The sequence below is a fragment of the Trematomus bernacchii genome, unplaced genomic scaffold (assembly GCF_902827165.1).
Source record: "Trematomus bernacchii unplaced genomic scaffold, fTreBer1.1, whole genome shotgun sequence".
NCBI classification, from domain to species: domain Eukaryota; kingdom Metazoa; phylum Chordata; class Actinopteri; order Perciformes; family Nototheniidae; genus Trematomus; species Trematomus bernacchii.
This window is the reverse complement of record NW_022987513.1, coordinates 894,481-921,416: the sequence shown is the minus strand read 5'-3', so window position 1 is coordinate 921,416 and position 26,936 is coordinate 894,481. Positions and strand designations below refer to the sequence as shown.

At 43.3% G+C, this 26,936-nt stretch overlaps 1 protein-coding gene across 4 annotated transcripts in view; it reads right to left on the bottom strand.

Moving 5' to 3' along the window:
* gdpd5a (glycerophosphodiester phosphodiesterase domain containing 5a) overlaps nt 1–26,936 on the bottom strand; it is a 37,838-nt gene that overhangs the window by 6,804 nt on the left and 4,098 nt on the right. For 2 of the 4 annotated variants that reach the window (XM_034114352.1, XM_034114367.1), the window contains exons 2-11: nt 25,011–25,172; nt 6,345–6,448; nt 6,136–6,229; nt 5,147–5,206; nt 4,971–5,069; nt 3,878–3,971; nt 2,393–2,538; nt 1,184–1,266; nt 768–918; nt 112–342 (exon numbers count right to left, since the gene is read on the bottom strand). In XM_034114352.1, coding sequence (XP_033970243.1) covers nt 112–342; nt 768–918; nt 1,184–1,266; nt 2,393–2,538; nt 3,878–3,971; nt 4,971–5,069; nt 5,147–5,206; nt 6,136–6,229; nt 6,345–6,448; nt 25,011–25,127 — 1,179 coding nt within the window. In that variant the 5' untranslated portion in view covers nt 25,128–25,172. The remainder of the gene's footprint in view (nt 1–111; nt 343–767; nt 919–1,183; nt 1,267–2,392; nt 2,539–3,877; nt 3,972–4,970; nt 5,070–5,146; nt 5,207–6,135; nt 6,230–6,344; nt 6,449–25,010; nt 25,173–26,936) is intronic. The other 2 variants (XM_034114357.1, XM_034114374.1) reach the window with 1 other exon arrangement.

Below are 26,936 nucleotides of genomic sequence, written 5' to 3'. Positions count from 1 at the left end.
AAGTCAACATTTCAGTTTTTCAGTGTGACAGCTGTTTACTTCAGCATGGTTTACTGGGGTTCCGACAAGCAGCACATTTTAGTAATGAAAGGATATTATGGAGGGACCTACAGTCCTCACCCTCTTGGGGGAAATCCCAGCTTTCTGCACGGCCCACAGCGTGTCCATGAACCAGCTGCGGTGGCGCGGATGCTCCGGTGGAGGCCGGCGGATGTCGAGCAGAGCGGAGCCGTTGGCCCTGGCTGCCAGACGCAGCATGTCCACCAGACTGCAGACCGTCTGGTTGCCTATCCTGAGGCGGTCCCTGGCAGTCAGGGTCTCTACGGTCCAGTAGGGGTCGCTCTGGGAGCAGAGGTCAGAAGAGAGTCAGACACAGAGATAGAACGTACACTATTTTCTTCGGTAGACAATTAGCATATACAATATTTGAAACATGCTTGGTTTATTTTAAGATTTTAGACTAGATTTAGACTTGTTGTCTTTGTATCTTCCTGTCTGTCTTCTAAACCAGAAAGTTCTAATGCCATTTGTTGGATAACCTCAAATCAAAGAAAGTGACAAAAAAGTATTTATTTATATAACACCTCAAACATGTTGTAAGTTTTACTACATGGTCAATTCCTTTGACCACCAACTATAATTTCACAATACAAAAAGGGAGTTATTTGTAGCAACAGAATATGGGAGTAATGTTGGGTCATTGATGGGAATTTGCCCAAACAAATCAAACAAAATAATATGAGTTGAGGCGAAGTGGATTCCAGTACCTTCAGAAACCACTGGCCTGCGTTTAGAGAGTGAATCTCTGTCCAGTTGAAGAGAGAAGCATCCTCAAACTGCCGGGCTGGGAAGACCTTCCCAACGTCTGTGGTTCGTCTCAACGTGCGGTCCCGCATCAGGAAAGGAACACCGTCTACACTGGAATGGACAAAATGGTCAGAAATGATGTATTTTAGAAAACAAATGATGTTTAAGTATTTATCTTAGTAAAATGAAACCTTTTCCTAACAATAAAAACAGCAGCTCATTGAAACATTCAAGACGAAAGGCAAAATGTGACTATATATAGCATCTCTCTCATTAAATCTAAATGCTTCTATTTCTCAACTGTGGAACTTCAGAGCACTCTAAATTCATGAAATTAAATAATCCATGATTAAAATGTTAAAGTGTGATTAATAACCTGATAGTGACGTCTGCCTCCAGGGAGCTGGCTCCATTCTGCAGAGCTCGGTTAAAGGACACGATGGTGTTTTCTGGGGCCAGCTAGAGCAAAGGGGGGGGACTATTGTTAGTCACTGGGGGTTGAAAACACATCAAGAGGACGGGATATAAAGGCACATTTAAAAACCCAAGCATGATTTTTTTAAGAAACAAAACTTTGCGGCATATCATTAAAGTAAAGCCTAAAAGGTACAGTAACTAGTTGCATCATGCATATTTACACACCACAAATCAAGTACTATATGTTGATTGAAATTCTCTATAAACATCAAGAAGAGAATACAGAGAGAGAAACAGCCAAGAAGCCAACTAGAGTAATGAAAGCTAGCTGGTAAGATGGCCATGGCTAGCCTTGCTAAAACTAAAACTATATTTACCGGTACTTCCCTATTGTTTTTTTGACGAGCCAACATTTTTGTTAGTTTGTTCCTTATTTAACTTGACTAATCCTATGATAATGAAAAAATAACTAATATGTTGCCTTTGCAGAGTAACAGTGACTGATCAAAGTATCCAACAGAATGGTGCATTGATGATGTATTTTTGTAGGCCAACCCAGAAATGAGCATTGCAAGGGCCACAAGATCCGTGACAAACACATGTTTATGGTAATTGCACATTCTCAAAATATAAACCCCACTTTTAGAATTGTTGAAGTGTAGCCCAAATGCAATGAGCAGAAGTGAAAGTTAACGTAATGCTTTAAACCAACTACATGGCGGGCGCATGACTTCACGCTACCACCGCTAAGCTAAAAGTGGCTAATTTTCTGCTTGATGGTGTTTACCTGTCTAACATAGACGTGTAAAATCTTCAAACATTCACAAGCGGGGCGTTTAGTTTAAATGTTATGTCGTAAAACAGAATGTATTAATCTTGTAAGCTTGTGTTCAACACATACCTTATTTTGGAAATCTAACCAAAAACACACTTTCCAAAAACCAGTGACTTTGAGGCGAGGCAGCCTAAAAGTGCCAAAATACTAACTCCTTTTCCAGGTTTAGGACTCATTCTTGCAAGACTCTATGGAAATTACCAAATGATATTGTTTCAAAATGAAAGAAAATAGAACAATATTCAGTAGAATACATATAAAGCAACTGATCCATCAGAAGATCAAGTAAACAACATCTGACGGTGACACGTTCACACAGAACAATGAACTCACCATAGGAGCTCCCCGTCGACCAATGATGTCTGGCCGGGGTCGGAGTGTGTGCCGGTCCATAATGCAGGGGCAGCTGAATGTGAGTGGTGCCAAATAGACAGCCAGAAGGATGATGAAGTAGATCACCAACACCGTCACCTGGAAATCTAGGAGAGAGGTGTAAGAGACTTTTAGGTTCACTTCCTTTATCTTCTGCATGTCTCATCTACTCATTATGTTAAGAAATGTTTTTGTTGAAAGGATTTAAGTGCGGGAGCGGCCTGCTAAAAGCATGCCACCGCAGCCTATCGCATTGCTTGGCTGTCTTATCACCGGACCGTCTTCCTTAACAGTACGCACGTGAGCAGATGCCTAAAAGTCTTCCTGTTCGCCAGCACTGCTAACAAAAGCAAGCATTTATTGATGTATTGTCTCTCAACAGTCGACTTAAAGGTCACCTATCATGCAAATTGCACTTTTTGATGTATTTTATACATAAATATGTGTCCCCCGTGTGTAAGGAGACTCACAAAGTGTCAGAAAATACAACCCTCTCTCTTTTCCTCCTTACCCACATCTCTAAAACCGGGGTTACAACGGTCATTACTGAAATGTGGGATGGCTTTACATTGAACTCATGGCAACGTCCAGGAGTTCAATGTTCAATGTAGGGACGATAGGTTGGGCCGTGGCAGTCTGCTAGCTGAATCCCCTCCCGCAGCTTTGTGTCTGTGTATTCAACAGGATGTCTACGAGAGATTTGATCACGTTTAGCTGAGTTTCTGCTGGTAGACAGCGTTCTCTTCACAGAGCTCACCGCTTGCATAGGTGATCTTTAACTTCACAATTGCAGCAACAAGTTAGATCAGAACCAGTGGCATACTGCAAGGTAAAAAACAAAGTGACAACTATCCTCAGCCTAGCCACAGCTTACTGACCTGTAACAACTACAATTTGACGGGCAGCAACCCCATTAACACAGACAGCTAAGAAGCTATCAGCTAAGTAGCATTTGCATTCACGGATTGAACATCTCCTGGGCATAGCACATTTTTAAGTACATTATCTTTTCACAGCTAAGTAAGCATAGCACCGCCTATCTTATGTTATGTTTCTAATGTTTGTACATGTGTTGTTTGTTTTTATTCACTGAGCTTTAATGTATGATCTGTGTGTTGAGCTAATGGTTAACATGGTTGGTTATCCAGTTGATTTTACTATTGTATTCACAGACAATACTGCATGCAAACTAACAATCATCTTAACCCGGCGCCATTATAATACCTATAGAACATTAATAATCATAACATTAAAGAATAAATAATTACCTTTGATAATTTGTTATTATTCTGATAGGCAAGTATTTGTGAGCTAATGCAACTACCTGGCAACTAAACAAAATCATGATTTCATTATTAAAAAGAGCTTCTTCAGTCCTGATTACCATTTATATTCCAAAGAACTCTGAATCTGTAATGTGCCTAAAGACAGGGAGTGAACACTTACTGGATCTGTCTCTGCGGACCACATATCCAGCCACCAACCAGCTGATAGCTGTGACTGTTGCAAGAGCTCCAATGTGCAGGAAAGGTGCTGTTGACTGGGAGGAACACAAATATAGAACACTGGTGTTAATTGGTGGGAACTTATTATTAGAGAGAACAACAGAGTAGAAGATCTCATATGTTCACCTGAACCCTAGGACCCAAGACCCAACCAGGGAACTCAATACGTTTGAGTCAATGGTTTATAAAGTCGGTGGGCCAGTCTCTGTTTTGCATTCAATGTTGTACCCTAAAGGATCTGAGCAGACCCAGGCGTCGGCGGAGCTGATCATGATGGGTGAGCTGTGTGGGTCAGAGGTCAGACTCACAGATGATAACAAATTACCAATGGTAAAGATAGAAGTCATCTACATGCTAGATACCAAAAACAGCAAAGACTTTTCTTCACAGGTGTCCTTTGTCATCCGTTATTGTGACAATTATTGTGACATTTTAGCTGAAATAAAAAGTTAAATAGCAGGGCTGTTTCAGGTTCTTGTCAAGGCTAGATTAAATGCATCATGCCCAAGAAGAAAATTAGAGGACGTTACATTAAGAAAGACTCAAATTCATGTTTTGACAACTATACTCTAACTGTGAAAGCTGTTAAAACTGTGCCGACTGGGTCTGCCTCTACTTGGGAAGTTTGTCGGTCTTCATGGATAACAGCTTTCAAATAATAAGACAGGTTCGGTTTGGGTCTGGAAACTCATTTTTGGACCCGTGACTTTTACAACAGAATAGAACTTTGAGGACATGTAGATAATGAATACATGTGCCGAATATAAGTACAACTTTGATAATGAGACAGGATCATTAGAGTAATAAAGATGTTGTCTGTTTCTTCAAACAAAGAAATAGAGACCATCTTGCGATGGCATCACACACAGCAATGTCAAATTAAGCTCTTGGCTTCTTGATTCCTCAATGCTATTAAACCTCTTTTTCACTATTATATACTCAATGTAGTTCTAGTCAAAAAGTGAAGAATAAAACACGTAAAATACATCGGCAAAAGAAAATCTGAAGGATTATTATTAGTGTTCTAGACCAACCTGCAGTGATACAAGCAGGATGTCCCACTCATCTCCCCATATGTCATCAACAGAGACAACACCAGAAATAGTGGTGAACAACGTCGCCAACACTCCAATCTGTGGAGAAAGACATTATTATAATAGTGTGATTGGAGCCAATCAAGAGCAAAAATGTGCGATGTAAATCACAGCACCTTGTGAACCCAGTAGAGGTTGAGCTGCTGGCCCAAGGATATATGGAAAAGTGCTAAGATCTGAAAAAAATTGACATATTTAGTCAGTTATGTTGTAACCTTGCAATTAGCATGTTTGCTAACATCTAGGGCAGGGGTCTGCAACCTGCGGTTCCGGAGCCGCATGCGGCTCTAAAAGCCCTCTGCTCTGGCTCCCTTGAGCTTAGACAAAAATAAGAAGGAAATAAAATACAAATATTTGTAGGACTATTTATATTTTGTTGCACGGTTGAAAATGTTTCGTATCTTGTATTTTGAGGTGATACTGTGACACATCAAAAAACGGTTTTAATTAGGTCAACTAAAACATGCGTCACATCCTGCTACGGTCCCGCGCCAGCGCCTTTTTCTAACCTGACCCCCGGCTCGATGAGCAAACTATGGATAAATCAAAGAAAAGAAAAGTATGGGAGGAACACAGAGGGTTTCATTCTGCGTGGACAGAGTTATCTGCTTTCACAGCAAACGATGCTGGCTTACCAATATGTTTGATATGTTGAGAGAAGTTGTTAAAGCTGCTGCAGCTTTACGTATCGAGGAAAAACACACAAGAGGAAGACAGCTGACGATCTTCACTCATAATTCAATCACCTAACTATTTTTAGGGTGCAGCTATAGGTTTTATTTATTTCAAAGTGGGCCCATTTTAATTACATTTATTTTCTTCAAATGTGCAGAGGACTCCCCAAGTGCTGTGTTTAATGTATTTTAAAGTTCTTTGTTTATTATTGGAGGTAAACAGTTTTCTTTAATGTAATAAATAATGTATGCAAAAAAAACTGTAGTTTTTGTCTATGATATAACAATATATACAACGTTATAGGCTATCAAGCTATCAAATATGTTTTGCGGCTCCAGACAAAAGAAATTGGTGGAAAAGGGGGCAAAATGGCTCTTTTGGTCAAAAAGGTTGCAGACCCCTGATCTAGGGGGTTAAACAAGAGTGTTACCATTAAGAATGTGATGTAGCTGAATCCCACAGTGGTGGGTGCGAGGATGGGGATGGTCTCGTCGCTCCATGCTCCAGAGCGGTTGTATACTGACCTGCCGTGTGAACAGGGAAGGTCAGTCTGGTTGATGCTGATGGTTAAACTAAAAGGAGAACTTGGACCAGATGCAGCCATCAAATATTCTTATCACATAGGGAAGACTGACTCACCAGTTGAACTCGTTGAAATCATTTTGAGCCACCAACCAGAAGTACGCCCAGAAGAGAACCAGTAGGAAAGAACTGCACAAGATGATGAACCATGTACACTCCCACTGTAAAGCAAAGCACAAGCAACAGATGACCTTTTCCAGTTCCATACTGACACTGTTTCACACATACTCTATACGTAGGAATATGAAGAGTGTGTTTAAGGCTACTCGCCCAGCAACAAACAGCCAACAGAGAAAGTTAGCTGGTGTACATAATAGAGCATTTGGCTGATTAAGAGGCAGATATGTTCTCTTGGTGGAGAGTATAATCTGAGCTCAAGGGGGCAGCAGATTGGATTGACATTCCAAATGAATGCTAAAGATGCTTATAAGTACTGCGGACTGTGCCAACAAGCCGAAGCACTGTGGAAACTCTACCTAACAAAAGAAAAAGAGCTCTGTAGATAGAATGATAACAACTAGGGAAAACAAGAGTAAACCTTGGACAGATATTCCCTTGATAAAAAAGCGCCAAACCATCATTGAGCGGGCATACTTTCTACAACATCAGTTAGACATAATCATAAAGAAGGAAAACACAGAAAGACATCTGGCTGACATTGTGACAGCAACACTAAGAATAATGTGTGTGAGAGAAACTCCCTCTGGAAGGAACACAAGGATTTTAGCCTTTGCAGACCATTTACATGTACAAAAACCTATAGAACACACTAGAGGAGAGGGAAAGCCCTAAATGCATAATAGGGCGTCTTGAATATTATCCTGTTACGCACCATCCGCCCGGTACCGGGCAGATAAACGCGTCATTTGCAGGAAACAACGTCTAAGGAATCTTAATATTTAATAAACTATGAATGTTTTCAGTGGCGTTTTTATATGTACAAAAGTGGTGGGGCACAAAAAACTTAGATGTCTATATATAAGCTTCTGCAGTGACGTGCAGTGAGGTTCATGGCTGCTGAGGCACTGGCACTGACTCTTCAGGTTTACAAATATTATATTTTGACCTAAACCAAAATATAATATTATTTTCAAAAGCTTTTTTTGTCTGATGCTTCGATTAATTTTAAACAGACAGTTCAACAAAAGGATACCCAAAAAATGTAATTTGATCATTTAAATATTGAATTGTTCTCTCTAAGTAAGATCCCATTTTCAAAAAATTGCGGTCTTACCTTGACTTGAAGATGAAGTCCATTTGCCTATCCTTCTGGACAAAAAATTCTATAACTTTTTTGTAAAAGTCCTCCTTATCATCTTGTAGTTTCAAAAGTCTATCATAAATCTAATCGATAGATTTATGATTCGAAAATGATAAAAGTAGGGTAGACATGTGGATATTATCCGGCTGAACAAAACGTGCATTTATCTAACAGGTACGTTTCCCACAGATCTTATTTCAAGCTATTTTCTAAAATCCTATAGAGAAACCTCATTGCTTTTTTGCAGCTTACTTCCTGGTTTTAGGACGCGTCACTGCAGCTCTCGTCTCCTCTTATTATACATCCATGCTCTTCACACACCACACTTTTCGCGGCACACGTACTTACAGCCAATCAGCTCTGAATGATGTGAGATGACGTATGGTGGGGATGGCAGCTCTGTGCCCCTATGGTGTTTTTTTTTTTGCCACACACATTACATTGAAAAATACTCTGAGCATGCGCAGTGTAGTTTTTACAGTCACCGTTCACTTTGACAGTGAAAGGGTGGGGCATGATCAGGTTTTGTCCCACATGGCTCAAAACGGCACTGTAGACACTAATTAGAAGAACACAGACTAAAACAGCAATGCACAGACGAATCAGATGATTAAACATGACCTTAAAATATATTTTATATATTTTTTTTATTTCTTTTTTTGCATCTCTTTCCATTTTTTGTAATCATTATGTGTAATACTTTCTGCTGACACTAGGTGGGGCTGTGCCCTGCCCCTAATGACCAGTCGCCACTGAATGTTTTATATCCATGTAACGGGAAGAAACTCAGCTAACTGATCTTTTTAATTTTTTTTTAAAAAAAAAAAAAACACAATGCTAACACTCAGCCTCTGAATTAGCCACGAGCGAAAAAATGTAACCTAAAACGGCACTTAAACTCACAATAACTCCCTTATTACTTATCCTAGATGCACAGCCAACGACTCGTTTTTGTTCTCCTGGAGACACTGAATCTAGGGGTGCCCACCTCAACACTCAGTGATAAACATTTGCGACGCTATAAACGAAAGCGTACATCATAACATGTGGAGCTAGGTAGCTAGAAACGCTAACATGGCTTACCTTGGTCAAAACTGGTCTTCAATGGCATTAAAACGATAAAAAAACGATGCTGCAGTTAATCCATAGGTTCATCCAATGTATCTGTGCCCTCTTTGAAATTATTTCTGATAATCCATAAGCAATAAAACTGCTTTTTCGTTTCCAAATGCCAGAGCTAGAGATCGCTTCACTCTGCTGCACATTTACATGCGCGCAGCCCCCACCTTTTCTCTTCACAACGTGTGTGTTTGGGGGCCTCCCCCTTCGATTCTATTGGCTCTAACGGTCAGAAAGAGGTGTCAACCATCAAAATCGACCAAGGGGGTCCAGAGATATGGAAAAAAAAACATTTTCACCCAAATCACCTCAGAGGTGGGGTGGTTTTGGCTAAACCTCTCTAAAAAGGTCAAATGTCACTTGTTTTGCATCAATATTGATACAGGGTACTTATTATATGTTGTACTTTGGATTCCTAAAGCTTTTAGTCTACTAACCCATCATCCAAGGGTAGTTTTCACTATCTGTAAAAAAGAATTTTTGGATGGACACTATAATTTACAGTTTTTTACTATGTAAAATCTGAATTTTCTTTAAAATAAAAAACATTTATATTGATTCTGACACTTCTACATCCAACTCACAGATGTAACCTTGCTTTGATAAAATAAATTATTCATATAACCCTTTCAGAAGTTAAGTTGTAGTCATTTGTTTTGGGCATGTCCTTTTCGAGCCTGAAACATGAAAAACAGGCTTGGTGCTTAACAGGTTAAGTTGGTTGAGCCATCTGTTCATAAATGACTGCAGTTATCCCTGAAGTTAACATACCCACATCTACTATTTTCTCAAAGCGATCAGCTCATGATAAATTCCTGTTTCCAAAAAATTGCCATAATCACATTTCTATAATTACTCATGTACAAAAATGACATATACATGTTTTCTCCTTTCCAGGTTTCTCCCCCTCAGTCCTCTGGCGTGGCCTGTGTGACAAAGGTACAGAGGAGAGCCCGTGCTGCACTCAAGGACTTTTCCCTCCAGTAACTAACATGCTTAGGAGCTAAAACGATAGTTACGTATGTAACTACGGTTCTATGAATACTGGATGACCGCCAGAGGCAGTGCTTTAGCACTGGATATCTTCTGTCTCGCGCATGCGTAGGTCGAATATTTATATCAACAAAGTCACGTGTGACCTCGTATGACCCCGGAAGGTATAAGTTCCGGTGTTGTCAACGAGTTCAGTTCTATGGAATCTTCTCGCGGAAACACGAGATTCCGAGTGACCAAGAACTCTGGCGGTCATCCAGTATTCATAGAACTGTAGTTACATACGTAACTATCGTTCTATTTCATACTTACTGACCGCCAGAGGCGGTGCTTTAGCACTGGATGACCTATACCAACAGAGTCACGAGGAAGTCTGAATACTTCCCCTATAGGGATGGCCTAGGCGGACTCTGCAGGAGGACCACACCCAGCGGGTGAGGGGCGGCAACATTCACCCTGTAGTATCTGGCGAATGTGCTCAGAGATGCCCATGTGGCCGCAGCCCATATGTCCTCCAGGGGCACACCTCTCAAGGTCGCCCATGACGTGGAGACACTCCTGGTAGAGTGGCACTTTACTCTGGGTGGCAAGGGACGGTCATTCGCCTTGTATGCCTGGGCAATGACGTCCATGATCCAGTGGGACAAGCGCTGTTCTGAGAGCGCACAGCCCCTTCTAGGACCACCGTAACACAGAAAGAGCTGTTCAGACTGACGCATGCCTGAAACACGAGATTCCGAGTGACCAAGAACTCTGGCGGTCATCCAGTATTCATAGAACTGTAGTTACATACGTAACTATCGTTCTATTTCATACTTACTGACCGCCAGAGGCGGTGCTTTAGCACTGGATGACCTATACCAACAGAGTCACGAGGAAGTCTGAATACTTCCCCTATAGGGATGGCCTAGGCGGACTCTGCAGGAGGACCACACCCAGCGGGTGAGGGGCGGCAACATTCACCCTGTAGTATCTGGCGAATGTGCTCAGAGATGCCCATGTGGCCGCAGCCCATATGTCCTCCAGGGGCACACCTCTCAAGGTCGCCCATGACGTGGAGACACTCCTGGTAGAGTGGCACTTTACTCTGGGTGGCAAGGGACGGTCATTCGCCTTGTATGCCTGGGCAATGACGTCCATGATCCAGTGGGACAAGCGCTGTTCTGAGAGCGCACAGCCCCTTCTAGGACCACCGTAACACAGAAAGAGCTGTTCAGACTGACGCATGCCTGCGGTATTCTGGACATAAGCTCTAAGGGCCCGCACCGGGCATAGGAGTCTTGACCTTTCTTCCCCCTCTCCTGATGGGGGGTCAAACCGTGCCAGCTGGATAGGCCGATTAAAATGAGAGCGTGCCAGCACCTTAGGGAGGAACGCTGTGTTCGGCCAAAGGTGACACCTGAGCCATCTGAGTTCCACCTCAGACACGAGCTGTTCACGGACAAGGCCTGAAGCTCACTTACACGCTTTGCTGAGGTGATGGCAAGAGGGAAAGCAGTCTTAGCTGAGAGCCACTTCAGTTCTGCCTGTAACAAAGGTTCAACAGGAGGCAAGCATAGGGCATCCAGCACCAAGGGCAGGTCCCATGTAGGGGCCCTTGGGATATTCGGGGGGCGAAGCCTCAGAGCTCCCCTTTAAAAAGAGGGATACCAGCCTATGGCTCCCCACTGTGCTGTTGTCAGCCCTTGCGTGTTGAGCTGATATAGCAGCCACATACACCCTGACGGTAGCGGGACACCGGCCGTCGTCCAGGAGGGACTGAAGGAACTCAAGGGTCGTAGGTACCGAGCAATATGCTGGGTCCTCATTTCGCCCTTGGCACCAGTCAAAAAAACAGTTTCCACCTGTTTTCGTACTGCCTACGAGTAGATGGTGCCCTAGCATTTGAGAATAGTCTTCCTGACAGACTCTATGCAGTCGCTCAGCAGTGGGTCGGGCCCTCCAGTGGCCAGACCCACAGCTGGAGGTGGCAGGGGTCGGGGTGCCACATCCGACCCTCCAACTGAGACAAGAGGTCCTTCCTGTTGGGGTGACGCCAAGGCGTCCCACAGCAGAGTCTGTGCAGCAGATGGACAGGCCCGCGCCTAGTTGGGTTAAACAAGGAAGTTTAACAGGACAGCCTAGCCAGGCGGCTCCTGCTAGAATCAAGCAACACGCCTACCAGGAGCGGGGGCGAGAACACTGCCTTCACTGGTTGAGTTGATAACGAATTCCAGATGCAGCGTAACCGGGAGCGGGTGCAAGAACACAGCCTCCACTAGCTACCTGCTGAACGTAAAGAGTAGAGCAATGCTCCTACTCGCCGAACACAGAGAGGGATGTAAATGTCCTACACCCACGTTACCAGCAGAGAGAGCGGGAGCGAGAGCACTGCCTTCACCTAGGTGGATTAGATAAGGACATTTAACAGGGCAGTTTAGCCAGGCAGCTGCTGCTAGAATGAAGCAGCGCGTCTATCAGGAGCGGGGGCGAGAACACCGCCCTCACTGGTTGAGTTAATAACGAATGCCAGATGCAGCGTAGGCGGGAGCGGGGTGCGACAACACAGCCTTCACCAGCTACCTGCTGAACGGAAAGAGTAGAGCAACGCTCCTACTCGCCGAACACAAAAGGGATGTAACTACACCCATGTTACCAGCAGAGGGAGCGGGAGCGAGAGCACTGCCTTCACCTAGCTGGAAAAAACAAGAAGTTTTAGCAGGACGGCTTATCCAGTCGGCTGCTGCTAGAATAAAGCATCACGTCTACCAGGAGTGGGGGCGAGAACACTGCTTTCGCTGGTTGAGTGACTGTGTCCAGAGCCACCCCAATGAAGGTTAGGCTCTGAGAGGGGTTCAGACAACTCCTCTCCATGTTCACCCTGAGGCCTAGCCGGGCGACATGAGAGAGAAGGAGAGCCGTGTCCTGGATCGTCTGTAACCGGGATGGTGCACAGATTAACCAGTCGTCTAAGGAGAGGGAGAGTCCAAATGGGAGCACCCTGAACTGGAAATGACGACCTCTGAAGGCAAAGCGAAGAAACTGCCTGTGATGAGGCACAATAGGCACATGAAAATAAGCGTCCTTCAAGTCGACGGACGTGAACCATTCCCCCCTGGCCACGGTACGAAGAACGTCCGCTGTGCTCAGCACATGGAAAGGTAAAATCCTTAGGAACTTGTTGAGTCCCCTCAGATCGAGGATTGGGCGAAGTCCATCGCCTTTCTTCCTTACCAGGAAGTAGGTCGAGTAGAAGCCCGGGCTGTGAGATGGGGTCCACAGGCTCGATTGCACCCTTGGCAAGGAGGACTGACAGCTCCTGGTTTAGGGCGATTTATTTTGCCGGGTCGCTTATGGTGGTCATTTTGACCCGGCTGAAGACTGGGGGCCAGCGTCGGAACTGAAGCTTGTACCCTTGGTTTAAGGAAGCGCTAAGAGCATCCTGCTGCAGGGAAGCTGAGAGGGCGAGCATGAGGTGCCTACACGGCCCATGCGCGCCGCTGCATCGTAAGCCTTAGTGAGCAGGTCATCAGTGACCCGACATTGGAGTCGAGGGCACCTGGCCTCCGACCTCAGGGCTTCGTCAGGGGAAACTATGAGGGAAGCAATGGTAGGCTCAACAGCCGGCGTGTGGTCAAGGCCAACTCTTGCCGCATCCTGCATGGCTACCAAGGCTCGGCCATCGGACGTAAGACTGTAAAGAGCCTTAGTGTCCCTCCAGCATGCATGTAACTCCCTCAGATACTCACAAGAGGGAGGAACAGTGCGGGTGGCGGGTGCCGGAGTGCGCCTAAAGAACGCACTGGCAGGCGCTGTTTCGGGCTGCTGCGCATCCAGCTACTGGTGAGCCAGTGCCATGCGAATGACGGTACCCATGGAGCCGTCATCTGCCTCCTCCGAGGGACCATGAGCTGAGGTACAGGAGCCAGGCCCAGAAGCATGGGATGGGCTCTACCCGTCATACTCATTAAATTGAGTGGCTGAAGCTGCCATCGAGAACACATCGTCCTCTAGAACCAGCTCAGCCACGGGTGGATCGGGTGCAGCGGCGTGCTCTGTACGGCCACCAGAATGGAGAGCCAAGAGGAGTGACCTCATCTGGGCTAGCTCAGTAGTGAGTAGGTCCACCCTGGAGGACAGCCTATCAGGCTTAGTCCTCTTCTTGGGCGGTGCACCCGCAGCCTCTGCGGCCCAACGCCTAGGATGGGTAGGTTGGGCTGGAGTCGACTGTGCGGGGGGAAGGCCACCCTCAGTCAGTAGTTCAACCTCGGCAGCTCTTACCGCACGAGGCATGATGGTGCAATTCATGCACGGGTCCTCCGAAAGGCCCTCCCTCAGATGCTCGAGGCCAAGACAAGAGGGGCAAAGGTCATGGCCATCCTCTGGTTAAAGAGGAGCCATACAGGTGTTAGAGCCGTTAGACCTAGCGATAGCTAGAGCACTCAGCTGCCTGTAAATAACTGGCCAGGAAACAAATATGCAGTGGAGGGGAGTGAGCACAATAGTAGTTAGCTTGAGCGTGAGCACTCTGCTAACTAGGGTGAGAAAAAATGAAGTCAGTTAATGGGTTTATGCCGTGAGAGGAGAGCGGAATACTCTCTCCACTAGCGCCGTAGCGAGTTAGCCTAAGCGAGAGCACTCTGCTAACTGAAGGCTGGAACGGGCATCCAACTGTGTGCAGGGAGAGGGGAGCGGATTCACTCTCTTCACTAGCGCTGTAGCAGGTTAACTTTGAGCGAGAGTACTCAGTTAACTGGAGGATGGAACAGGAACCAACTGTGTGCAGGGAGAGGGGAGCGGAAACACTCTCTTCACTAGCGCTGTAGCAAGTTAACTTTGAGCGAGAGCACTCAGTTAACTGGAGGATGGAACAGGAACCAACTGTGTGCAGTGAAAAGGGGAGCGAAGACACTCTCTTCACTAGTACTATAGCAAGTTAGCTTTGAGCGGGAGCACTCAGCTAACTGGAGGATAGAACAGGAACTAATTGTGAGCTGTGAGAGGGGAGCGAAGACCCTCACTTCACTAGCGCTGTAGCAAGTTAGCTTTGAGCGAGAGCACTCAGCTAACTGGAGGACAGAACAGGTACTAATTGTGAGCTGTGAGAGGGGAGCGAAGACACTCTCTTCACTAGCGCCGTAACAGTTAGCTTGAACGAAAACACTCAGCCTAACTGGACGATAGAACAGGTAAGGAAACAAATGTATGTAGTGAGAGGGGGGCGGAGACGCTCCCTTCACTAGCGCCGTAACAGTTAGCTTGAATGAAACCACTCAGCTTAACTGGACGATATAACAGGTAAGGAAACAATGTATGCGGTGAGAGGGGGGCGGAGACGCTCCCTTCACTCGCGCCGTAACAGTTAGCTTGAACGAAAACACTCAGCTTAACTGGACGATAGAACAGGTAAAGAAACAAATGTATGTAGTGAGAGGGGGGGGCGGAGACGCTCCCTTCACTAGCGCCGTAACAGTTAGCTTGAACTAAAACACTCAGCTAACTGGACGATAGAACAGGCAAGGAACCAAATGTATGCAGTGAAAGTGGGGGCGGAGACGCTCCCTTCACTAGTGCAGTAGAAAGTTAGCTTTCAGCGGGAGCACTCAGCTAACTGGATGATAGTACAGGTAAAGAACCAAAAGTATGTAGTGAGGAGGGCGGAGACGCTCTCTTCACTAGCGCAGTAGAAAGTTAGCTTTCAGCGGGAGCACTCAGCTAACTGGATGATAGTACAGGTAAAGAACCAAAAGTATGTAGTGAGGAGGGCGGAGACGCTCTCTTCACTAGCGCAGTAGAAAGTTAGCTTTCAGCGGGAGCACTCAGCTAACTGGATGATAGTACAGGTAACAGTAACAAATTAGCGAGAGCCCTCGGTTAATTTGTACACAATTATCTCCTTAGTTTGAGAGTATATAGGATATAGCACACTCAGCAATAAATGGTAGCGATCTCACCGGCTGTGTGCAGGAGCGTCCGCTCTTTACCGGTCCGGAGCTCCTGGGGTCCGAGCGGTGAACACCGCGGTCCCCTCCCTTGGGAGGGCGGACAGCTCGTCGCAGCCTTTGGAGGGCGAGCGTTTCTAGCCCGCAGCTCCGATCGAGACGATCGCAAGGCTACAGGCGATGAGCTAGAATTTTCAATAAGCTAGCTTGGCTTCTACTCATAAAGTAGTAACCTGCGCAGCGAGAAGATGAAAAAGAACTGAACTCGTTGACAACACCGGAACTTATACCTTCCGGGGTCATACGAGGTCACACGTGACTTTGTTGATATAAATATTCGACCTACGCATGCGCGAGACAGAAGATATCCAGTGCTAAAGCACCGCCTCTGGCGGTCAGTAAGTATGAAATAGAACCATGTGAGGGGAGGTGTAGAGTATGATAGGCCAGTCAACAGATCCTGTTGAGCATTGATCAGCTTTTCAACACATCTTGCCTGGACTTAAGGTTTCCAGCGGCTTATGTAAGAGGCTGGGAGCTAATTAAGATAATTAGTGTTTACAGGTAAAGAGCAAATAGCAGCCGTAATCAAGCAGTTTTGAAAGTGTTACTAGCCCGTAAATGAAGAGGACATGAAAATGAATTAAGCAATTTATTCTGACATGTTGCAGCCTGTAACAAGAAGGCAGTAGAGGTGGAGACATGTCATTTTATTGGTATAACAGCTACCTGAATACAAGGGATTTACCAAATGTAGTGGATTTTTAAGCCAAGTCATTCATTTTTTATTATTCTACGTTATCTATATGCAACAAGCTGTTTGGAAGAATATAAGATTCAAGTTTGAGGCATGGTCACAGGTGGGGTCAGAGAGAGGTTGAGACTAACAGGTAAAGTGATCCCTTTCTGAGGAAATCTCCTTCGTGAAGAAAGTAATGATGAGTTGAATGATCTAAGGAACTACTGTCAAAATCTCTTAATGAAAACATCTAACACTGCTCCAGTGGGAGTAAAGATGTTTGTGGGTTAATCTTAGTGTGTTGGCATTTACTGCATTTCAGCCATTCATCCAAATTGTGGTAGTAATCTTGATATCATACTTTTTGAACTTTACCAGGACATTCAAGGGAGCTGTGAGATATTTACTGTCGAGTGCATGGCCTTCAAAGGTCTCTCCATTTATCTTCCCTTCTGACAGTGCTCATAAATCCTGATCTCTGTGCTGACTTCACTATCCCTCCTTCTTTCCTCTCTAAACATAGATCCTAATAAGGCACATGGGTCCATGCAGTATGCAGATTGCAGGTATGCAAATATAAAGTGTGAATATGTTATATTTTAATGGACATGTGCCATGGAAAAACAAAGTAGAACCTGACTAATTCTATCCTTGATTATACTGATTGCATTTTAGTCTAATGTGTGCCAGAACAGAAAGAAACGGAGACAATGAGGTTTTAATAGTTGGAAAGATCTAATAAAAAGTTGGCCCCTTGGGTGCTGGACAACAAACGACTGTATAAATACAACCTATATATTCTGACTAAACAATTTGGACATTCAGTGGTCTGCTCTTTCTTTATATCAGACCTTGGCTACACTCTTATCAAGGGACCATGTGTATCATATCAATCTGCAGAAAGATTTTGAATGTTGATTTTTATATTTGTGGAGAGCAAGCAACTTTGGATTCATGACGGCCAAAATGTCCCAAGTAAAGAAAGAAAAAGATAAATCAAACAAGAAATAAGCACAAGAGAAGGAAAGAAGTTAAAAGACAGAACTGGACTAAAAAACAGCAGGACAGCAGACAGGAAGTATACACTAAAGAGAACAACAGAAGAAGACAGACAGGAAATAAACACTAAAGGGAACAAGAGAAGAATACAGGCAGGAAGTAAACACTAAAGGGAACAGCAGAAGAAGACAGACAGGAAATAAACACTAAAGGGAGCAGCAGAAGAAGTCAGACAGGAAATAAACACTAAAGGGAACAGCAGAAGAAGACAGGCAGGAAATAAACACTAAAGGGAACAGCAGAAGAATACAGGCAGGAAATAAACACTAAAGGGAACAGCAGAAGAAGACAGGAAGTAAACACTAAAGGGAACAGCAGAAGAAGACAGACAGGAAATAAACACTAAAGGGAACAGCAAAAGACAGACAGACAGGAAGTAAACACTAAAGGCAACAGCAGAAGAAGACAGACAGGAAGTAAACACTAAAGGGAACAGCAGAAGAATACAGACAGGAAATAAACACTAAAGGGAACAGCAGAATAAGACAGACAGGAAGTAAACACTAAAGGGAACAGCAGAAGAATACAGGCAGGAAATAAACACTAAAGGGAACAGCAGAAGAATACAGGCAGGAAATAAACACTAAAGGGAACAGCAGAAGAAGACAGGAAGTAAACACTAAAGGGAACAGCAGAAGAAGACAGACAGACAGGAAATAAACACTAAAGGGAACAAGAGAAGAATACAGGCAGGAAGTAAACACTAAAGGGAACAGCAGAAGAAGACAGACAGGAAATAAACACTAAAGGGAGCAGCAGAAGAAGTCAGACAGGAAATAAACACTAAAGGGAACAGCAGAAGAAGACAGACGGGAAGTAAACACTAAAGGGAACAGCAGAAGAAGACAGACAGACAGGAAGTAAACACTAAAGGGAACAGCAGAAGAATACAGACAGGAAATAAACACTAAAGGGAACAGCAGAAGAAGACAGACAGGAAGTAAACACTAAAGAGAACAACAGAAGAATACAGACAGGAAGTACACACTAAAGGGAACAGCAGAAGAATACAGACAGGAAATAAACACTAAAGGGAACAGCAGAAGAAGACAGACAGACAGGAAGTAAACACTAAAGGGAACAGCAGAAGAATACAGACAGGAAATAAACACTAAAGGGAACAGCAGAAGAAGACAGACAGGAAGTAAACACTAAAGAGAACAACAGAAGAATACAGACAGGAAGTACACACTAAAGGGAACAGCAGAATACAGACAGGAAATAAACACTAAAGGGAACAGCAGAAGAAGACAGACAGGAAGTAAACACTAAAGGGAACAGCAGAAGAAGACAGACAGACAGGAAGTAAACACTAAAGGGAACAGCAGAAGAAGACAGACAGGAAGTAAACACTAAAGGGAACAGCAGAAGAATACAGACAGGAAATAAACACTAAAGGGAACAGCAGAAGAAGACAGACAGGAAGTAAACACTAAAGGGAACAGCAGAAGAAGACAGACAGACAGGAAGTAAACACTAAAGGGAACAGCAGAAGAAGACAGACAGGAAGTAAACACTAAAGGGAACAGCAGAAGAATACAGACAGGAAATAAACACTAAAGGGAACAGCAGAATAAGACAGACAGGAAGTAAACACTAAAGGGAACAGCAGAAGAATACAGGCAGGAAATAAACACTAAAGGGAACAGCAGAAGAATACAGGCAGGAAATAAACACTAAAGGGAACAGCAGAAGAAGACAGGAAGTAAACACTAAAGGGAACAGCAGAAGAAGACAGACAGGAAATAAACACTAAAGGGAACAGCAAAAGACAGACAGACAGGAAGTAAACACTAAAGGCAACAGCAGAAGAAGAAAGGCAGGAAGTAAACACTAAAGAGAACACTGTATGGGCTCTGTCAACATTTATAGACTGATTCATGGAAAATGTCAATAAACTTGGATAGTAACAAGGCAGAAGACCTCAATCAGTGCTGCCGTCATTTTAAATGATGTTGCTATGGCCGCAGTTCAGCCTTTGCTTTACAGTAGAACTGAACGTTAATTTAGAAGCGGAAGATATACTGTGTTTAAATCAATATGTTGTGTCAAATTATTTATAAATTTAGTAAGTAACTAATGTAAAAGGATGATATGCAGTGAGTTGGTCATCAGCGAAAGAAACCTCGACAGGGTGAGCAGGACACATAGACTGTATATATAAAGACAAGACGCCAATGAGAAGTAGGAACCTTACATACTGTAAAGCTAATGTGGTTAACGTGTTGGAAAACAGTAGCACTTCCATCAAACACAGAGCATTATTTGCGTTCATCCTGGAGTCCTGTTTCTGGCCTCCAGGTATATGTTCACCAGTTAGTTACTTACTTTGTTTGTAAGTTACGTGTTGCTGGACAAGCAGTGGTTTAAAATAATGTTCTCATGTTGTACTATGACTTATGTCAGGAAATACCCCACTCCTAAATGTGTGAAGCTTTTATGTGTCATAAAAACAGGCGGAAGCTAACAAATGTCCAAACGAGACTACTAAATGTCAAAACACTGAACACCAGTCTACCTTTAGCTTAGCGGTGTTGATGCGCAGCCATGCGACCGTGATGTTTGTTTATACGTTAGATTTTTACTTCTATCTATTGCATTTATGCTTCAAAATAAAGTGAATATGGGGAGATTATCCTGCTGAACAAAATGTGTTGTTACCATATATGAGTTTGCAAAAGATTCTGCAATACTCCAAAATTCTATGGACAATCTGCGAGGGAGTCCGTGCGATGCTAACCTCTGAGCTGGCCTACAATGCACCACCCTATTCTGTACACAACCTCTATTTTCTTGTAGTAACTGTGTGATGCTTTTTTGGGCCACGATGTCTTAGTGCAATGTTTCCATTACCCCTCACTGACTGAGTGAAAGAAGCAGACATTCAGAGTCCCGATGATGTATAAGAGAAGTAGTAATTTACTAAAAAAGGACTGCGCTTAATAATAAAGTTACACATCACTGCACATGTTGCTAAGCTCTCTGCTTATGTGCTAGCACTTTGACCACAGAAAGCTTTGTAAATAGAGACAGGGGGGGAAAAGAGGCAGCTGTGTCCCTGCATTTTTCCTCTTGGTCAGCACATCATCAGTGCCAGCCTCACACATTCAGTTAATGGACAGATTTACTGCAGAGCCCTGGCTCTTGTGATAAAGAAGACATCCAGCAGCAGTGTCTGTAGCTGCCCAGCACACAGCTGGGTGTGTGGCCTGGTTTACACACACTGTTTCTGTTACTTACTTTATTGTGAGGGATCTTTCCCCCAGTTACTATGGCCTGCTCTAAGAGTCACTTAGGAATTCAAAACTTCTGTCGCATCAATAAATACTCTAATTTCTAAAATATTCAAGGCTTGTTGAGATCCCTATGTTTTTACAGTATGTTATGTCTATAGAGTGGTGTACAATACAAGGCATGCTACTTGAGGAAAAGACTATGGTAACAATTTATTGAGCAAATGCAATGCCATATTAAAGTGAACGTGCACTGCACTTTGAGTTACTGTTGTGTCATTTTTTTGTTTCATACGAACCCTGACCTACTTCTGGCCTGCAGAACAACAAAAAGGAAAACAGTTCATTTATTCCTGAGGTGCGATCAGGTTTCAGTGCAGTGTCAGCAGGATTGTGTTAGCTGAAGGCCATACACACTTACCCAATATATCTGTTAAGATTGGTATTAGGATTTTATCATACAATCAATTAAATGTATTCACACTCTTTTCAATCTTTTTTTGTTTGTTCTTGTCAATTTGACCTACAAGACCCAATTTTACATTTTATGCTGTGACTCAATTTGGATACTTCCCTTCGTACACTGTATGTTGTGCACCGGTAAAACATGCACAGTGTGTGACTTCAACCATGTACTGTTGTCTCATATTGCTGACTGCTGCTGTCCCCACATCGGAAGTGACATTGCTGCTGTTAGCTAGCTATCTACAGTAGTAAGCAATGTTATCGTTCGCATGAATGAACGGTGGCTTCTTTTTCAACCCTAGGTTGAAAGCCCTCGATCCTGGGAAATCTAAAAACAGGTTTAAAATCCAGATTCAGGGAATCAAAAAACAGGTTTAAATATCCTAGGTTAAGGGTATCTAAAAACAATAGGTTTCAAATCCAGATTTAGGTGATCTAAAAAAGAAAGGGAAGTTGCTTGGAAACTTAAGATCTTGGGGAGGAATTAATAGAAAGCTCTATTTCTTAATAATAATAATAATAATAATAGATTTATTTTGTTAGCGCTTTTACAGGTGCTCAAAGTCGCTTTACAAAGATAGTGAAAAGAAAAGAACAAAAAATAAATATAGTTAAAGTCAAATTAAAATCAAGCAATACAAAAACAATCACACATTAAAAGCCAGATTGAAGAGGTGAGTTTTTGTAAGTTTTTTGAAGGTGGTGAGGTCAGAGCAGTCTCTGATGGGTTGTGGGAGTGAGTTCCAGAGGGAGGGGGCAGCGACGGAGAAGGCTCTGTCCCCCCATGTCCGGTGACTGATGCGGGTGGGGATGGATAGGAGGTTGGCTTCTGATGAGCGGAAGCAGCGGGAAGGGGTGTGGTGGTGCAGCAGGTCTGTGAGGTAGGGGGGGGGGGGCTGATTGTTGAGGGCTTTGTGAGTAATGAGGAGGACTTTGAAGTCGATTCTTTGACGGACGGGGAGCCAGTGGAAGTTCTGGAGGACGGGAGTGATGTGGTCTCGGGAGCGGGTGTGGGTGAGGAGGCGGGCAGCAGAGTTCTGGATATGTTGAGGAGGTTGGATGGTATGCCGTAGAAGAGCAGTGGTTCTCAACCTTTTTACACCAAGTACCACCTGAGAAAATAGTTGGCTCTCCAAGTACCACCATATGACCAATGTTAAAATACAGTCTATGCACAGTTCATGCAGGACTCGGAGGCAAATGTATTCATAATAACATTATTTATTGTCAGCCACAGCTACATGTACAAAGGGCGGGCGGGCAGACTCTCTCTCTCTCTCTCTCACTCACTCTCTCTCTCTCACTCTCACTCACTCTCTCTCTCTCTCACTCTCTCTCACTCTCTCTCACTCTCTCTCTCTCACTCTCTCTCACTCTCTCTCTCTCACTCTCTCACTCACCACAAGTGAGAACATACTGTAAAGAACAAAATAATAACTTATTCTCACACAACAAATGACAACTGTACATACATGTCATTTCCTATACCAAAGTTTGAATGTAGGCCTCCTGCAACAACCTACATTGTAACAGAAAATGTCCTATTGGGAATTGAGTTCCACAATAATAATGAAAGCCTCCAGGAGCAGATGAGCCTAAGGGCTAATAGCTCATCTTCAGTCTGCTGATATTTGCTATTGCCATTTCTGTGGTGGCAAAAAATAAAATAAAAAAGATAACAATTAAGGACAAGTGTGTGCTTTTTCAGCTTTTGACCTCGGTCACAGCCTTCTCTCTATTCTTTGCGCAAATGCCTTCTTCCTGAGTCACTTCTCTCCTCCATCACAGCGTTGTGACTGTGCATATCACTTTTGCGTTGCTGGCGGAGCCTGCGCTTGTGCTCGGTTGATGACTGTCCTCCTCCTCATTCACTTGTTCACTTTCGCTGGTAATATTCTCCTCTGTACCTCTCTTCTGAATACCTCCCGTTATGAGACACTTTTTTAACATCATTCAGCTTTCTTCTTTCTTTAGCTTGCTTGCAACGTTCGATAATCGTTCGCGGGTAGTATGGTCGTCATTAGCAATGCCAGAAATAATAAAAAAAAAGATGTGTTGTATTTTGATAGTATGATTTATTTTTTAATTAATGTTATTCAATCAAGCCTCAAACTGATGGCACTTGTCCCTATAGCCTGTTTTAAATTGAAGTTGTCTGAGGTCCTTACCACCAGCTGCTCTTGCAGTAATAAGTAGTGTACCTTTCTTACTGTCCTAATGTGCACAATGTAGTGACTGCTTTTCGTATTTTTGTTTACTTGGTTGTGTTTTCTGTATTTTTACGTCTGTGTTATGTGTAAGAACCGTTGCTGCCTTCTTGGCCAGGTCAGCATTGTAAATGAGATGTTGTCTCAATGTTTTCATCTGGTTAAATAAAATGTAAAAATAAAGAATTTTTTTTTTTTTAATTAATATTTTTTATATTTCAGATTCCTCCGCGTACCACTAGCGGGAGCTGGCGTACCATCAGTGGTACGCGTACCACAGGTTGAGAACCACTGCCGTAGAGGATGCTATTGTAGTAGTCGAGTTGTGATGTGATGAATGCATGAATCAGGGTTTCAGCAGCAGAGGAGGAGAGTGATGGGCGGAGACGGGCAATGTTTTTGAGGTGGAAAAAGGCAGTCCTGGTGATGTGATTGATGTGGTGAGTGAATTTGAGCTGACTGTCGAAGATGACTCCGAGGTTGCGGATGTGAGGGGGGGGGGATAGAGTGTTGCCGTCAAGGGTGAAGTTGAAATTCTGGATGGTTTTGGTACGGGATGGGGGGCCGATGATGATGATGTCTGATTTGGCACTGTTCAGTTGGAGATAGTTTGTTTGCATCCATGCTTTTATTTCTGAGAGACAGTTGGTGAGAGTGGAGTGTGTTGTGCGGGTGATGGTTTTTGTTGAGATATAAAGTTGGATGTCATCGGCGTAGCAGTGAAATTGAAGGTTGTGGCGACGAATGATTTTGCCAAGGGGGAGCATCTAGAGGATGAAGAGGAGGGGGCCAAGCACCTCTTACTGTCTTTTATTTTTGTAAAGCACTTTGAATTGCCTTGTGTTGAAAGGTACTATATACATAAACTTGCCTTGCCAGTATAGTTGTATGTGTTTTTTTTAAATAGTTAAAGTATAACTTTTATTGGTGTAATGTTGTGTTTTTTGGCGCAACCGTATTATGGTGGTCAAGTATTTTCAAGATGGCGGTCATTAAGAGAAAGAAGTGGCCAGCATTCCACACAACTTTTTGACTGTTATCAGTGCACCTTCGGGGTTATCATAGTGCACTGTCCTACATTGCATCAGAACTCAAATATGCACTCGAATCCGTACATGCAAGTACAGAGGAACACGGATTGAAACACAGCATTACTCACACAGACAAACATTTCTGCTGCAACTCTCCAGAGATCCGTTGACTGAGATGTAAGCTAAGACAGCCCTAGCATTCAGCACAGGCACTGTAAATACTATGGCTTAAGCACCTGTGATTACCATAATAACCATTGTTCTTCACAACAATTACTACAGTTGAAGTGTAATAAGCAGTTTGGATGTTTGTCTATTTCATGACTTAAGTAAGGCTTGAACTGACTTGGTGGAGCCCGGGTTAGAGTTTGGGGGTTGGGGCTAGCTGCTACCAATGTGATGTTTAAGGTTTAAGACCTTAAGCTTCTTTTGTTCAATGAAAAGACTTTCACAGAAAATCATGCTCAGCATTCTAAAAAGTAAGTTGTCAAAAAATGATTGCATTGGTACCAAAATATTAGTAAATTAAATATGACAATCCATCTACAACTGCATACAATAATAGTAATACAATAAGGTTGTGGCAGTAACAGAACAGTGTTGCTATGTTTTTTATACACAACTAGTCATATATTTAACTACATATTAGCATATTAACCTGATATCCATACATATTGGTCAGAAATAATTCTTACCCTTGAGCTGTCTTCTTGGGAACGCTGGTAGCGTTTCCAGCGGCAACCATAGATCCCAGTGACGAAGGACACAAAGAGCTGCTTCTCATAGACCTGTAATGGTTGGTGTTTCACCATGCTCCTGCAGCCAGTCTCTTAACATCCCACACAGGACTGGGAACCCTGAAGAAAACACAACATACTTTCAGAAAATTAACTCGCTTTTCATACATACAATTATATATTCCATCAACATACCATGTCACGTCATGTTGCTCAGGTGTTTTTCACTAAACAAAATGAATATGTTGACAGTCATGTGCCTTGTTTGGAGTTACAACACACTATTCAATAGTGACTCACATCAGGGACAGACATAATAATATGGTATATGCTTTACAGTCAACCTTAAGGTAGGCAGCTTTTATCTATGGGAGCGTCTTGATCCTTTAACAAGAAGATCATCGGAGAGAGGGGAAAGAGTGAGATGAAGTCAGTGTGTTGCTCCCATACTCCCCGCTGCCTCAGAGAAAAGCTTGTTGCCTTGGTGGCAGGTAAAAATGTCTTTCAGTATTCAAACGACTTAATTCATCCCAAGTAGGGCAAGTTTATTCCAGCTTTACCCAGTCCATACACAACATCCAAACTCACAGGCAAGGAATTTTTCATAGTCAACAGTAAATACAAAAACGTTTTAATAAACTTCAAATAACCAAGTTTTCTGGAAAGGTTGGTTTTGTGCCATGTCTTCTTTTGTAGTGATCCTTGTTGCTCCTTTTTCCTTTTAAAAAAAAAGCATTTTCAACCCATTTCTTTATTTAGAAGCTTGTATGAAATGCATGATTGTAGCAAATGTAACATACAGTACACTGTGTGGTAGCTACATGATGTCTTTCAAAAGCTGGTTACAGAGAACAAAGCATGTGGCCTTGAGGGCCTTTCTGTTCTGGGTGAGTGACAGTTAAAGATAATGTTGATTTCCAAATAATTATATATTTTTTCTTTTAGCAGCATGGTGACATACCACAATTTAAATCTTAAAAACTCATTGAGTATTGTGTGGATTTAAACATTTGTTTACAGACATTCATGGTCCCTAGAGGATGAATCCTTGTCATGGTTTTTATATTCATTTTATTTTTAATAGTTTGCTTGTTTGTGTGATTCTTCTTCACTCCCATTTGCCTGCTCTCTCGTCAGTACATCCTCCTCACCTACCAGTCATCTGCTCTCACCTGCTCTATTCCTCAGCTAGTACGTATACACACACCGATCAGACACTGACCAGATTGTCTTGGTGCCACTTGCCAAAGCTTTCCAATGTTTTTTGTGTCTTAGTCTACCAGTATCTGTGCTCACCTTTGCATGTTTTTTCCCGGACTCAGATTTGACCTGGTCCTAAACTTGTGTTTGCCTGATTGGATTTATGTATCTTTGCTCTACTTTTTATAAGTAAAGACTTTGTGGTTTGCACCTGCCTTTGCTTGAATCATGCTTTGGGGTTTTGGTCCTTGAGTTGTGAAAATTCTCATGACTTCTCTCTGGTACCATAATAAAATACATTTTTAGTTCCAATTTAAAAAACTTGGTTTGAAACCAAATACATACAAATACCCATCCGTATGAGGGTAGGTGTCCTCAGTCATTTGAATGAGGCCACTGCTTTGTGATGAGGGCCTGGCATTGTCACTAACAGAACCATTTGTTCCTGTGGGCTCCACTGTTCCGGACAGATAGAGGGAGATCAATGTGAGTTTACGGGTCAACAGACCTCACCAACAACAAACTGCTCCTTTGTACTTATCACTTGTCTTTAAGCACTTGACAAATCGCACCATGACAGTGTGACCGAGCTAATTGTGTTTCTGGCTAGCACTGTTCCATTTACAAGCAGATCCATAGAGAAACAAGACCTGTTTCTACAGCCCTGAAGCAGCTCAGTGAGGC